The 16,007-nt window shown below is 37.8% G+C and overlaps 1 protein-coding gene across 1 annotated transcript in view; it reads right to left on the bottom strand.

The window, feature by feature from the left end:
* The window catches only part of NUP210 (nucleoporin 210), a 170,250-nt gene that overhangs the window by 44,928 nt on the left and 109,315 nt on the right, over window positions 1–16,007 (bottom strand). The window contains 1 exon segment of the mRNA XM_020981244.2: window positions 6,164–6,292. Within this exon segment, the coding sequence (XP_020836903.2) occupies window positions 6,164–6,292 (129 nt within the window).

The raw sequence follows: 16,007 nt of genomic DNA on the forward strand, positions 1-16,007 counted from the left end.
AAAACCCAGACTTATTTAAGTAAACATGGGGTCATTTTTAATATAGACTTGATAAAGATAGAAAAGTCACATGGCATACATAGTGCACCCCGAACCAACTCACAAGTTAGGAAGACCTAGGGTCATTCACCTCCCTTCTCTGACATCCTGGCTTTTGATCCTGGGTAAGTTACTTCACCTCTTAGTTGCCAAAGTGACTTACACTAGATGCGAAGTTCCTTACCTAGAATTTTCTATACAAATGAAATCACAGATCCAGCAGGGGAAAAATAGGAAGATCATTGAAAGGAAGCTTAGGCTATACAATAAAACTTCATTAATTAATATATGACAAGTTGAATAATTTCTATAGTAATTATAAAAAAAATCTTTTGAAAGACTTAACCACTCTAGTCAATGCCATGGTCAGCCAAGCCTCAAAAGAACTGATGATGAAGCGTGAGAGACTCCAGGTACAGAAGGAGACATGTATTTTTAGATATGGTAAATGTGTGGATGTGTTTTCTTTGGATAAGCTTAATTGTTAAAAGATTGTGTTTTTTCCCCCAGGAGACCATTGTACACAGTGACAGCAACATTATACGATGACCAACTTTGATAGACTTAGCTCTTCTGAGCAATGCAATGATCTAAGATAATTCCAAAAGACTCATGATGGAAAATGCTACCACATTCAGAGAAAAGAACTATGGAGTCTGAATGCAGATCGAAGCATACTATTTTTTCTTTTTTTTCCCTTTTGTTCTGTTCTGATTCTTCTTTTACAACATGACTAATGTGGAAATATGTTTAATATGATTGTACATGTATAGCCTACATCAGACTGCTTGCCATCTTGGGGAGGAGGGGAGGAGAGGGAGAAAGAAAAAAATTTGGAACTCCAAATCTTATAAAGGAGAATGCTGAAAACTATTTTTACATGTAATTAGTAAAAATAAAATACTATTAAGTGGGAGAAAAAAGGATTGTGTTTTTTCCTTTTTTGACTTGGTGGTAGGGATAAGGGAGCTAGTAATTGTAGTGGCAAAAAGGAAAAGAAAGAAAAGAAGGTCAATGAGCATTTAAAAATTCACAGAACAGAACTGAAGGAAGTTCAGAAAGAAACACAGGTAAGCAGGACAGCTTTGAAAGTGACATGTTCAATATATCATATTTTTAAAAGTTATATATAATAAGTTCAAAATTTCACATATAATTATTTTTTCATTCTAGTTCATGTATGGAAATATTCATTTTTTTGAAGTGTCTGTTACGTTCAAAATTTACAAAAACTGAATTAAAATTAAAGAATATATCAGTTTGCAATTTATAAGAATTCTCCCAAACTGCTCCGCCATCATTTAGTGGCCTGCAGGCCCAACAGGAGTCAAGAGGCTGAGAGGCAGATTAAAAGTCAAGGCTGCATCAACAGGAGCAGTGTTCAGAACCAGGAAGTGTTTGACTTTCCTCTGCCCTGACTAAATAACATTTGGATGATACATTCAGTTAATTCTAGGTTTTACATTTTAGGAGGGATATTGATAAGCTAAGATGAATTCTGAAGAAAGTATCCAGGATGGTGCAGAAATTCGAAACCATATCATAGGAAGATGAATGGAAGGAACTGGAAATGTTTAGACTGGAAAAGAGAAGACTTGGGGGTAGAGGGTGGGAGGCTGGCTCAATCATTTAAAAACAATCTGAAGGAAAAAAGAAGACGGAAGAGGAGAAGAAAAAGAAGGAAGAGGAGAAGAACAAGGAGTTGAAGGAGAAGAAGGAAGAAGAGAGGAGGAGGGAGAAGAGGAGAAGGAGGAGAAGGAGAAGAAGGAGAAGGAGAAGAAGAAGAAGAAGAAGAAGAAGAAGAGAAGAAGAAGAAGAAGAAGAAGAGAAGAAGAAGAAGAAGAAGAAAGAAGAAGAAGAAGAAGAAGAAGAAGAAGAAGAAGAAGCCGCCTTTAGTCTCAAAGGAAAGAGCAAGGGCTGATGACAGGAAGTTATAGGGAAGAAAACAGTGGCATAATATGAGGAAGAATTTTCTAACCTTTAGATCTGCTCCAAAACGGAATGGGCTGTCTCAGTAGGTAGTAGGATCCCCATCAATGGAGATTTTTAAGCAGGGATTGGATGACCACCTTTTATAGAATGAATATATGAAAAGATAACTAAGACTAACATATGAGGGCTACATACCAAATGAGGATGTGACAGATGGGAACCTTGAGAAGAAGCACCATTAGAGGTTTGGAAATAGAGGAGAGGACTAGAGGAAGGCATAGCTGCATGGATGCCTTAAGAGTTCATGGAAATGGAAATATGTTTTAAGAAATTCAAGTAAAGGATAAGTAAAAGAGGCCTAAGACTCTAAAAGGGAAGAAGGCTCAAGAGGAATAGACGGATCCTGGAATTTCTGATGCAATAACCACAGATGATTCTGCTGAACAAGAAAAAGGCGAGGTATCTAGAGAATCCATTGTGGCTACACAACATGCTCACTGACAAACTCAAATTTTCAAAGGATGCATATAAAAGATGGAAGCAAGGTCAGGTAACTGAGGACCTATACAAAGAGTGGTACTTACATAGCCCTATAAGAATAAAGGCCAGAATGAACTGAGCCTTGTGATCAATGCTAAGGATTTTCAACAAAAAGACTTTTTATCCATACTGGGTGAAAGAGGAAGAACAAAGGAGGACTAGGACCACTATATGGGGTGGATGGTGGGATGATAAAAAATTATGGATCATAGAATCCTGCATTCAGAGCCAGAAAGGAAACCAGAGGCCACTGAATCCAACCATTTCATTTTACATACCCAAAAAGGTTAAGAGACTTCTCCAGGGTATGGTAAGTGTTTGAGGCAGGATCTGAACCCTGCTTCTTCTGGTTGTTCTATGAAGAAAGAATCGTAAGATCACAGATTTAGAACTAGAAAGGATCTCAGGGTTCATCAAGTCCAACATCTTCATTGAACAGATGAGGAAATTAAGGTGTAGAACGATTAAGTGACTTGCTCACAGTCATACAATTAGTGACTGTCAGAAGCAAGATTTGAACCTGGGAAAGTGCCTTATCCACCATGCCATGCTGCTGCTCAAGGAAGAATTAATCTAATATAATCTTATTTTTGTTTTCTCAACCAATAGGAAGGATTTTCACAAGGGGAAGAAGAGAACAAAAATGACTGATAAGAATCAAAACTCAAAATAAATGAAGAGGGGGCAAGAGGAGATAGCTCTATGATTCTGTGATTCAATGACAGCATTATAAGAATTCAGAAGATTGAGAAAGAAAAACTTCTAGATCATGTAGGCAAAGAAGTTTTCATGGTGAAGCAGCAAAGGTAACCCAAAGGGAAAATGTTTCAGCCTATGCAAGAGAACAAACTTTCTGAACAACCTACATACAGTTCTTGAAAAGTACACATTCAATTATAAACAATGAACTGTTTTTCTATATTCATTAAAGCAATCACCCTAACTAATTCTACTGGGCAATTCTTTGTTGGTCTAATTCCAGCACTTGCAGTGACAAAATTTCACTTCTCTAAAAATATTCCATAGTTCAGGGTTTGTGCTAATTCAGTCCACATTATTATGGTTTATGCTATCACCATCAAAATTTCACTGAGAATCAACAGTGCACTGGGCCCAGGGGAGAATAACCAGCCAAGTTCCCTAACCAGCTGGCTTACGATTTAAATAAGCTACTGGACATAAATTCTCACTCAAGGCCAATAGGAGAGAGAACTGCAGAATTCACAGCAAAATTTAATGTCAATAGATATGAATAAATCTGACATAATACCATTTATTTGCATCAGTCAAAAGGGTGAAGCTAAAAAGAATGTCTGGATCCCACTCTCGTTGCCAGGCAATTAAACAACCTATCAAATAATTAACAATCATTTATTAAGTGCCTACTGTTTGCTCTGTGTTGGGTGCTGGAGACACAAAAACAAAACTCAAACAGTCCTTTCCCTCAAAGTGCCACACATTCTACTGGGAGAGACAATATCTCACTATACAAGATAAACACAAAATAAATACAAGGTAATTTGGGGGTGGAAGGCACTAACAGCTGTTGGGGGGGGGAGTGGATCAAGGAAAGGCCTCATGTAGAAGGCAGCCCTTAAGTTGAGCACAAGGAAACTAGGGATTCTAAGAAGTAGAAATGAGAAGGGACCGCCTTTCAGGCATTAGGCATTTGAGAAGCTTATAGGGCATTCCGTTTGAAATACCTAACAGGCAGTTGGAGAGGCTCCACTGTAGCTCAAAAGAGAAATAAAGGCTGTAATTCATGAATTCATGAATCCCAGATGAAGGCTGGGATTCATCTATACTGAGACAAAACTAAATCCATGGGACTTGATGAGGTTACTGAAATAAGAGTATAGAATTAGCAGAGAAAAAGATTCACGGCAAAGCCTTGAGTACAGTTGTCATTAGGGGGTGTGACATAGATGGCGATCTGGCAAAAACACCCAACAACTGATCAGGCAGATAAAGAAAAACCAGAGGGGACCTATGTCACAAAACTGAGAGTGATAAGAGCATCCAGAATGAAAGTACTACTCAACAGTATAAAATGCTATAGAAAGGTCAAGGAGGAAAAGAGCTGAGAAAAAATATTGGATTTGGCAACTAAGAGATTGTTGGTAACTTTGGAGAAAGCACTTTTGTTGAGTGATGAGGTCAGAAGCAGTAGTGCAGAGGGTTCAGAAATGAGAAAACAAATGGAGGCAATGAGAGTGAACAGCATTTTCTAGGCACTTGGCTATCAAAGAAAGGGAAAATACAGGATAACAGCTTGAGGAGCTGGTAAAGTCTAGTTAAGGCTTTTTTTTTTTAAGGATGGAAAAGATGGGTATTTTTTTAAGACAACAGGGAAAATACAAATAAGACAGGGATTGAAGATTAAAGAGGGAAGATGATTAGGTGGGTGATTTGTTGAAGATGATGGGAGGAAATGTTATTAAGAGAACATTTAGAAGGACTGGCCTTGGCAAAGAGAAGGGACAAGTCATTAATACAAAGTGGCAGAAAGGAAGAGAGGGTAAGGATGATGGCAAACTGTGAAGTTTGAGGAATCTATTTTGACCTTTGTAAGTGCCCACATATTCAGAGAAGAGTTGGTCTTGGTGAGGAAAAGAGTGACATTTTCATAGAGTAGGTGGGTTTTGAAGACACAGAAATGAGGAGGAGAAGCTCTCCCAGTCACAAGGCTTATAATTTTCCCCATTTAAATAAGAAAAATTCTTATAAACAATAATTAAAATCTCTCTTCGAAATAGTAATAGAAGAATTAATTAAATCTTAATAAAATACTTGCTGAACTGAAATTAAAAAGCCATAGATTAAATTTTTTAAAAAGAGAATATAATACAATATAATTAAGCCCTGGCACAGCTATGGCAAGACAGGCATATGCCAATACTATACCACTGGTAGAATTGTGAATTGGATCAACCTTTTGCAATATGGAAATTTTATCCCCCCCACCAAGTTACAAAACTATTCATACCCATAGATCAGTGGTCCCACTACTGGAATTATATCCAAAGGAGGTTATTAGCATAAAGAAAGACCCATTAATTAAAAATATTTAATAATAGCAAAAAACTGGAAACAAACTAGGTGTCCAGTGATTGGGAACTAGTTGAAATTACGGCATATGAATATTACAGAATATCACTGTACCACAGGCAACAAAAGATATGAAGATTTCAAAGAAATATGGAATCACTTATATGCAGTGAATTATAGGGAATAAATCAGAACCAAAAACAATATACACAGACTACAACTATGTAATTAAAGGCAATAATAACAGCCATAAGTCTGTGTCAAATACTCAGAAAACGAGGTCAAAAAGGATCACAAAACAAGTAGAATGATGTGGTCCCTACAGCATTAAAGACAATACGCACAGTTCTCATTTGAGTTAATTGACCAGCAAATAAAAGAGGTTTATGGACACATGTACAGTCAATACAATCCCTCTCTTTTTTTTCATTTTGTTTATTAATTTTTCTTACTTCCTTTCCTTATGTCCCTATTTATGTACTGGAATGTTTGTATTTATCAAGTTGTTTAAATAAAAACTTTTTTAAGAGACCCAGGAGTATTTTCCTGAGTGTCTTTGCTAACATCTCTGAGTGTACAAAATCATAAGTATAGAACCACTAACCTTGTCAACCACTCGGACATATAATTCCTGAATATCTGATACATGGATTTCGGCCTTCGCAGGTGCCGGGAACGCCAAACACAAGTCGTGAATCATGACTGTTAACATTCCTGGGAATAGTGGATACACCTGAAATGCCAGAAGAAAATCTTATTTTATGTTTTGCGTGATTGCACATGTATACCCTATATCAAATTGCTTCCCATCTCAGGGAGGGGGGTGTTGAGGAGGAAGGGAGAAAATTTGGAACTCAAAATTCTAAAAAAAAATGAATGTAAAAATTGTCTTGATATTTAATCTGGAAAAATAAAATATTACTGAAAAAAAGAAAATGTTATTTTAAAAATGCTGCAAGGCTTCCACCTTCTCCAATTAAATACTTTCTCTTTTCTAGTGAGGACTGGTGACACCTCACTGACCAGGGCTATCTCATCCAGCTCAGTCTACTCCAGCAACTTTTGAAACCAATTCTGAAGCCAAGGAGGAAGCAAAGCTTGACCCAGACATCACCCTTCCCACCATTTTCTCTGAACTTACCCATCACAAGAGACTCCAAACCTTATAAACTCCACACAAAAAAGAAAACTTAGCAGGGTTAGCCCTAGGCATCACCATAATCACCATAGATAAACATCATAATCATAGCTAACATTTATATAGAAGTTTGGTGGTGCCATAATGCACAGAGCACTGAGTCTGGAGTTAAGAAGACCTAAGTTCAAATCCAAACTTACACACTTACTAGTTTGGTGACCCTGTACAAGTCACTTAACCTTTGTTTGCCTCAGTTTCCTCAGCTGTAAAATGGGGATAATAATAACACCTACCCTACAGGGTTGTTGTGAAGATCAAGAGATAATATATGTAAAATGCTTAGCATAGTGCCTGGCACACAATAGACATTATATAAATGCTAATTCCCTTCCTTCTTCTCTTCCTTTTATGGATTACAAAGATTTCTAAGCATATATGAATACATAATACAGATGTGTGTATACATATATTCATTTGATCCTCACAACAATGAAAAGTAGTTGCTTTTATTCCTACTTTGTAGATGAAGTAACTGAGGTTGAGAAAAGGTAAGTGGCTTGCCTAGTGTAACACAGATAGTAAGTGTCTTAGACTGGATTTGAATTCAGGTCTTCCTGACTCCAAATCTGATATCTAACCATTGTGCCATCTAGCTGCCTCATTAGCAGCAATGGTAGAACTCATACTTGAATAGCACTTTACATTTTACAAAGTGAAAGGTTAAGTACAGTACAATGTTATTTCATCCTCATAACAACCCTGTGAGGTAAGGAGCATAAGTATTATTATTCCCATTTTATGGATGAGGAAACTTAAGCATAGAGAGAAAACAGGGATGAGATCCAGAAAAAGTATGGCATAAGCTTTAATGGAAGAAGTAGGGTGCAGAGCCTCCACAAAAGATAGATCATGGTGGGTATGGTAGGGAGTCACTATAGATGTCAGAGGGACAACATGAAGCCCTTGGGGGCACAGACTGGATTAGATTGGAAGAGATCATGTAAAAATGAAGATGGAGAGGCTATCCTTGACAAACCTTGACTGCTTTACCATTTTCCCATGGATCAGGCTTGGTACTAAAATAGCCTATGGATGAGGCCAAGTGTCTCTGGCTATACCAGGCAGCCTTCATAGCCCTTAAAGGAGCTGACCAAGGTGGAAAAATGCATACTTCATTGAAGAAGCTGTTGCCTCCCTTCCTCCCCCTTTCTCCCACCCAGGATTAGTTCATTTCTCCAGGCACTTTCAATGTTCTCTAATTAGAAGAAATGACTCAGGTTTTCTTCTATTCACACTAGAATTACAACCCAAGAGGCCATAGAGTTGTGGCTGATGAATCCTGCAACATTCATTTACTTGATAAACTCTTACTCTTACTGCCTGTGACCAGCTACCTCACACCATGTAGATGATTTCATGTGACTCCCTCATACTTTTGGGAAAACAGGTGTCATGTAATCCATGACCTTGATCACGGAAGGTGCCCCATCAAGTTGTGCCAACCATATATGTACCTTTCTTATTATAAAATGCTAATATTGTCTAAAATTACAATTATTTTAGAGTTAGAAGGGACCTCCACTATTATCTCATCCAACCCACTGAACATTGTATTTGGTTAATATCTTGTTTTTATGTCACCTTCACTTTCTAATATGTCTCTCTCCTTTTCCTTGCTCAAAGAGGCATCACTTATAATAAAGAGTAAAAAGGAAAAAACTCATTTCAGCAGTTAATCACTACACGAACCAAGTCTGACATCATATATGTTGTTCCATACCCATAGTATCCCACTTCTGCAAACAGAGGTGGGAAGAATATTCTCATATCTCTTCTTTAGGACCAAGTTTGGTTATATTGTCCAACTAATTTTTAAGGCCGTATAAACTGATGTGTCTTGTCCAAAGTTTAAGAATCTAAGGGTTGGAAGATTATCTAGTCCGACCCCAAACTGAAGCACTTATCCAGACTCCACTCATTTATCCCTAGTGATGGGCAATCCTTTCCATTTTTGGACAGCTCCCATTGTTGGGAAAGTTTGTTGTTGTTATTTCAATAACAAGCCAAAATCTACCTTCTTAGAACTGCTACCCATCAGTTCTGGCTCTCCTATCTGGGGTAAAACTATCCTTCTTCCATATAGTCTTTGAAAGAATTGTATAACTACCAAATGCCCAAGCCAACACCAGAATACAGGTCTTCTGATTCATAATATACCATCTCATTTCCAAATTCTCTCATTCAAGAAGCCCCTTTGTCTTGGGGAGCTTAAATGAAGTCATTCCAGGTGTTCAGAAAATGGACTAGCTGACCTCTAGATCTGTGACTTTACAAGTTGAGATTTCTTGACAGGCAAATCCCAGCACTCTCAGCACCATGTATGACTTCTTTTGAGGCAGCTGCACATTATGCTTGAGGCCCTCCTTTTCACCTTAAGGTCCTGACTTAAACAGCTACCTTCTGTAACCAGACAGCTCACTGTCACTCTGTAGGAGAGATCTTCAATGGAAGGTCAGTAGGCTGAGGGTACAGCAGGAAGTGCTTTTTCAAAATATGCCAATAATGGGAAGATCCAATGTTAACAGTCAATCTAAGGTATTAGCAAGGCCATCTGACAAGATGAAAGTAAGTGCAGTTGACTCAATAATGCAGCTGGGTAGATGCTGCTTGAATCATTTCACATAATGGTGTAAAATATATGAGGAAAGGTCCCCTAGTGCATATCATAAGAAATAATGAGGTCCCTGTAATGCGAGCCCTCACCACAACAACCCAATATTAAATATAGACTAAGAAGCCAGGCCCAACTACCATTAGGTTTCTGAATTGTCCAAGGGAAATTCACCAGGGCCTATTACATTTCTGAAAGAGAATTTCTTTAAAAGAATTGCCAAAAAAATGGACGGAATGTTTTCCCTCAAAATATAATTTGAGAACCCAATTCCTGAGACATTGCAAAAGCTGCCACATCACTAATTCAGTCAGATGCAGAATGCTCATTGGAACATGCCAAAATTATACAAGATACACAAGTGAGTTAAAATGCCTACAGGCCCATGTGGGAGAAGGATAGGAGGTGTTCACTTTTAATGGAGCAGCTATGCAAACTTTAAATGGAGACACAAAATGAAAAACACAAGGAACTGTTCCTCCTAGTTCCAATTCCTTGGAATAAGATTTCAAATCATCTTTCTGCAAGCAGGAACAAGAAGATGGGTGTTTCATGCTCATTCATTTTTTCCCCTAATTTACAGTAGACAAAATGAAAAACACAAGGAACTGTTCCTCCTAGTTAGTGCAGCAATTCCTTGGAATAAGATTTCAAATCATCTTTCTGCAAGCAGGAACAAGATGGGTGTTTCATGCTCATTCATTTTTCCCCCTAATTTACAGTAGAATTTTAATCTGGGGGAAAAAGTCATCGTTCCAAATGAATTCTAATTTCTAAGTGCTGAAGGTGCCACCTAAGAATGTCTGTGAAGACTAAGCCTGAGGGAAAAATCCTGTCATCTCTTCATAGAAGATGCATGTATTATTGCTGTTTAATAATGCTACATCCAATAGGCAAAGTGAAGTGTGGAGTTGAGGAGATGTTCTGAGATGCTGATTAAAATAGAGATAGTGAGTCAATCATTCCTGCTCTAACCCCAATGCCTTTGCCCCACTCTTAGGGTTCCACCCGAATTATCTCAGCTTCCATTTCCCTGGCAGTGAGTAACACTTCCTACTTGCTCCTTAGCATTGTAGACAAATTGGGAAATTCTAGTTTCTTCACCTATAAAAATTTTAAATGTCATTGAAGCAATCAGCTTGCATTTTCTATATTATTGCTGAACTCCTTTAGTGTTCTTATAAATCTTGCATGATAGCACCAGAGCTTCAAGTGCAGATAAAAGTCTAGCTCTGACGTCATGACTTAGCAGTCCTCAGAAGTCTGTGGGGGATAATACCAGGAACAGCTTCTACATTTTTCTAGTCCGGTGGGCAATCTACCGCCTGGCGCTCACAATGTTGTGTTTATATGAAAATAACCCTGAGTCAGAAAGGTCTTGGTACTAGCATGAACAATAGCTCATCCAGCACCCTTAGAAATGCTGAAAAGGTTTCCCTGGGTGAGTACTAAGATTAAAGCTAAGTTATTATGCATAATTACTCAATAACTACACAATTTTTCACTTTCAAGGCTTTTTTTCTTAATTAAAAACACCACCACTAGAAAGAACTCCATTTTGGAAAGAAAACTTAGGCTTGAATCAGCTATAAATTTTCTTCTGCAAACCAACAATAGGGATAGGAACTGTGATTTCATTAGTATAGGGAACTCCCAACCAATGTTTGACAGCACATTCTCAGCAAAATATAGGCTGTAAAAAGTTGCCAAGAGTGCTGATTGGTTAAATGCTTTCCCAGGGTCACAGAGTCAATATGGGTCAGAGGCAGGTCTCTCTGAACATGAGGCCAACTCTCTATCCACTATACCATGTGGCCTCTTACCAAATAGTAAGATATTAACAATATAATTGATGATGATGATGATGGATGAAGAAGAAGACAATGATGACGAAGGAAGGTAATCCCCAATGCCAAGCATGGCACAGTGGGAAAAGCACTGGACTGAGAATCAGAAAATCTGTGTTCAAATTCCAGCTTCTCCATCAACTAGACCTTTGTTTATGACCTTCAATTTTGCTTCACCAGGCCTTACTTTTTTTTTTCCAATAGGTCCCCTTCTAGCTTAAATATCCTGCATTCTGTGATTCTTATCCAGCTCTGACATTCCATCTTCTAGGGCTCCTTTCTGTTTCTGACATTCTGTATCGTAAGGCAGAAGTGTCAAACTCACAGTATGCCAAAATAGATTAAAATATAATTGGGAAATGTTTACCAAAATTAAATAAAATACAACATAGATAATATTAATTTGTGGTTTTCTAATTCCATATGCAGCCTGTAGAGATCCATATCTATTTCAGTTGACACCACCAAAAATTTAAGGTACTTCAGGCTTTTCTATCTTCTAAGGTGTTTTTTGGGGGGGAGTTGTTTTTTTTTAAACTCTGCTATTCTGTATTCCAAGGTTCCTTTTACTTCTGACATTCTGTTTTCTAGGATCCCTTTCTCATTCTGATATTCTGAATCCTAAGGTTCCTCCCAGCTCTGATATTCTGTATTGTATGGTCTTTTCCTACTATAACATTCTATGTTCTAATGTCCCTTTCTAGTTTTTTTTTTGTTTTTTTTTTTTTTTGGCTAGGCAATGGTGTTAAGTGACTTGCCCAGGGTTACACAGCTAGTAAGTGTTATGTGTCTGAGGCCAGATTTGAACTCAGATCCTTCTGAATTCAGGGCCAGTGCTCTATCCACTGTACCACCTAGCTGCCTCCCCCTTTTTAGCTTTGATGATGTAAGATTCATTTAATCTTTCTAGTCTTCCCAAAGAATTTTGGTATTTTCACTAGTTGGGAATTTCTATTACAGCAGTAAAGAATTCTGAGTGACTTCTTCCATACATGCACAAAAAGATCTTTAACAATGTTTGTATAGCTTCTTTTCACAGGTTCATTGGTTCTTATAGGTAGAAAGGGCTTAGGCTAATTCTCTCCCTTTTGTTCAGGGCTTCAGAGAAAAGCAACTTAGACAAGGCCACAAGGCTAATTAAACATGGCAAAGCTGACACTTAGACCGAAGGTCTCTTGACTCTTTTTACCATACTACGTTGCTTCAGAAGTCTAAAGAGATTCACAAGCCATTTGTGGGTTTTGAGTATATGCTGGTAGGAAGTAAAAGAGACATTTTCTTTCAGCTAATTGAAGAGTTGTTGTAGGCATTCTTGTCTCTGTGATTAAGGGAAATGAGAACACTGTTAATTAGCTCCTGAAAATGCCATGAAAATGTGTAAGCTACCTTCAAAAACAACCAAGGAAAGAAGCTGTTAGGACTTGTGACGGATTATCAACACCATGTGGGAAAAAAAATACATTCCTTACTCTGTGGAAGTGGCAAAAGCCATCTCACAGAATTTCCACGTTCACTTGTAATACTACCTGGTGTGAAGATCTTCCTTCTTCTAATGTAGTCTTATGGGGGTAGATAGATAGATAGACAGACATATGTATACACATACCATATATACATATATAGATATAGATATAGACATAGATATAGATATGGATATAGATATAGATATAGATATAGACATGGATATGGATATAGATATAGATATAGATATAGATATAGATATAGATATAGATATAGATATAGATATAGACATAGATATAGATATGGATATGATATATAGATATAGTTATAGACATAGACATAGACATAGATATAGATATAGATATAGATATAGATATAGATATAGATATAGATATAGATATACATGACACACAGCCAGAGTCACTGGCCAAAGGCAATAGACTAAAGGTTCAACATGGAGACAAAAGGGACACAGAGGTCAGGGACTGGAGCAATGTGTGACACATTGTATTCTGCCAATGTATTACCTGTCAACATATTCACTGGGAGGTAAAAACAGACCTTAGCACATAAGAGTGGGATCTCATTGATGCCAAAAGTGCCAAATCTTTTCTGGAGGCAGATAGGTACGACAGTAGGAACTTGTTATTTTGGAGTTAAAAGACAGTATTACATATGTATAAGATAGCAACTTGGTATTTGAAGAAACTAGGATTCTCAAGAAAAAAAGGGAACCCAGCCAGACCCTGCTCTCGCCTGAGTACACTCATACTTTTATTCTTTGCTAAGCTTGGTTGTTCCTGACTAGCCCCCAGTGGGCAGGAGGAAGTCCCTTCTGTATTTTCCTTGCTCCTGCCTATCCTAGCCTAACCCTAAGCACAGATGCCCATACTTTCATCTTACCTTACCTAAAGAGAGAAAGTATTTCAAAATTATTCATTTATAGCCTTAAAGAAAAGAAGGTAAAAGCAAACTTAAAGAGTATAGATTCAGTTACAGAAAATAGAACCTTATATCAGATAGCCCAGATCTGACCAAATTGGCTTCTGGTGCTACCTGGTCTCATTCCCATTTGACTAGCATCTGGCTTGACTTCCATGGACAGCCATAATCATGACTCAGGAGAAAGATACAGGCATACCTTCCCCACCACACTTGGAACCCAACTCCTCAGTTAATATTCCACTTCAAAACTGGGGCCCCTCCAACCAACTATGAGGGTCAATTGTTTTGCCAGCAACAGTCCTCCTTAGCAGCAGTGACTGAACCTTTTCCACCATGGGAAACTTTGGAAGGCTCACAACACAAGTAAAACACATGCAGATAACATGCATACAGACACATGCATGCACACACACACACACACACACACACACAGTTCCTACTGACGAAAAAGAGAAGAGTCATATCTTTCATGATGCAGTAGAAAGAGGTAGCTAGGTGGCACAATGTATAGAGAACTAGCCTTGGAATAAGTTCAAATCTGGCCTGAGACACTTACCATCTATGTGGCCCTGGGCAAGTCACTTAACCCTGTGTTTGCCTCAGTTTCCTTATCTGTAAAAACCTGGCTGGAGAAGGAAATTGCAAATCACTCCAGTATTTTGCCAAGAAAATCCTAAATAGGAGTCATGAAGAATCAGACACAACTGAAAACAACTGAACAATGGGATGACAGACAGAGTGACAGGGTGGGAATACAGATACCTCAATACAGAGGTCTGCGTGACCTCTGGCAAGTCACAGAACCTCTTGGAGTTTATGTTTCACTGTCTGCAAAATGGGAATAATAATATCTTCCCAAACCTAGTCAGAGGATTGGATTGTAGATCAAATGATATGTAAAAGCACACATCAAAGTAATTTGAAAAGCTAACAGTATTATGTAAATACAAGAGATTAGTATTAAAAAGTACAAGATTATTTGTGCCTTTAGAAGTGTGTTAAGCATAGAATTCTAAAATATTATCAGCTTGGCAGATGCAAACTTCATCATATGTAATGAATCTATATAATTAATAATAAAAATAGCTTTACATAGCACTTTAAGGTTTGTAAAGCACTTTACATACATATCTCATTTGGTCTCCATAACAACCCTGAGAGGTAAGTGTTATTATTACCCTTACTTTACAGATGAAGAAACTAAGGCACAGATAGATCAAGTGACTTGCCCAGCTAGTAAGTCTCTGTGGTAGGATCAGAATTCAGATATTCCTCCAAGTAAAGTGCTTTATCGCCTATGCTACGTACTCACCCATTAGAAGAACTGACTGGTAGTCACCAGGGGAATTTATTTAAATTTGGGGTATCCAGGCCAAGATTTGAGAACAAGTCTCTTTACTCCAAGTTTCTATCAGTGGCAATATGAAACAACTCTCCAACAAAGATTTCTCTACTTCCTCTCCTCGCCCTACTTCCTCTGCAAAGCAAGGCTGCCTGGGCAGGTCAAATCTCTGCTAGTTCTCTCCAGGAATTAACAAAACAAAACATTTTTCCTGCAGGTACATAATCAATCATTTCATGGTCATTCTGGAGGAAAATGGGACTTCACAATCCTTTTCTCTCCTTATAAGACCAGCATTCTAAATACACAAAACCTGTTCTGGTGAGATTATTATCTTATATCAATATCCTCAAGGAGTCAACGTAACTCTTTGCTGTTTTTCACCTTCGGTCAGTTTCCAAGAATCCTGATCAAGGATTACTAGCATTACTCAACAAACACTCACTAGCCAGTGTATCGAGTTTCACGTGTTGTTTAGAGAAGTTGATCAGTTTGCTCCTCTAAGACTGCTCCATCTCTCAGATCTGTCATATACTGGACAAAATGTCAAATTCCTCAGGATCCCAGGTTCCTTCTAGAGAGCTAAGAGCCAAGAGTTATACCCAGCCACTCACAAGATGACAAAGCAATCAGAAACCAACCAACCAACAAATATCTATTGTACTTTTATTATATACTTAACTACTATTATTATGCATAATAATAATAATATTAATACTTTCCTATCAATCTGAAACTTTTACCTTCTTGCTAACTTCTACTTGCTAACTAATTTCTTTTTTTCACCTTAAGGAGAAAGAAAAAATAAGGCACATTTTTAGCTTTCAGAATTATTTAGGATTTCTTTCTTGGCTTTTTCTTTTGATGAGAAGAGGTCAGCAAAAGAGAGCTCATTTGCTCAGTAGGAAGAGGAGCTATGGAATGTGTTTTTAAAACAGGAAGACAAAATATTTAGAGGAAAGCTCCCCGAGCCTCAGACCATCCAAACTCCCAACATTTTCTTTTCAACAATGACTATTTGTCCCAAAGAGCAGAATGAATGTT

Source organism: Phascolarctos cinereus, unplaced genomic scaffold (genome assembly GCF_003287225.1).
Source record: "Phascolarctos cinereus isolate Bilbo 61053 unplaced genomic scaffold, phaCin_HiC Scaffold_4;HRSCAF=312, whole genome shotgun sequence".
Taxonomy (NCBI): Eukaryota; Metazoa; Chordata; class Mammalia; order Diprotodontia; family Phascolarctidae; genus Phascolarctos; species Phascolarctos cinereus.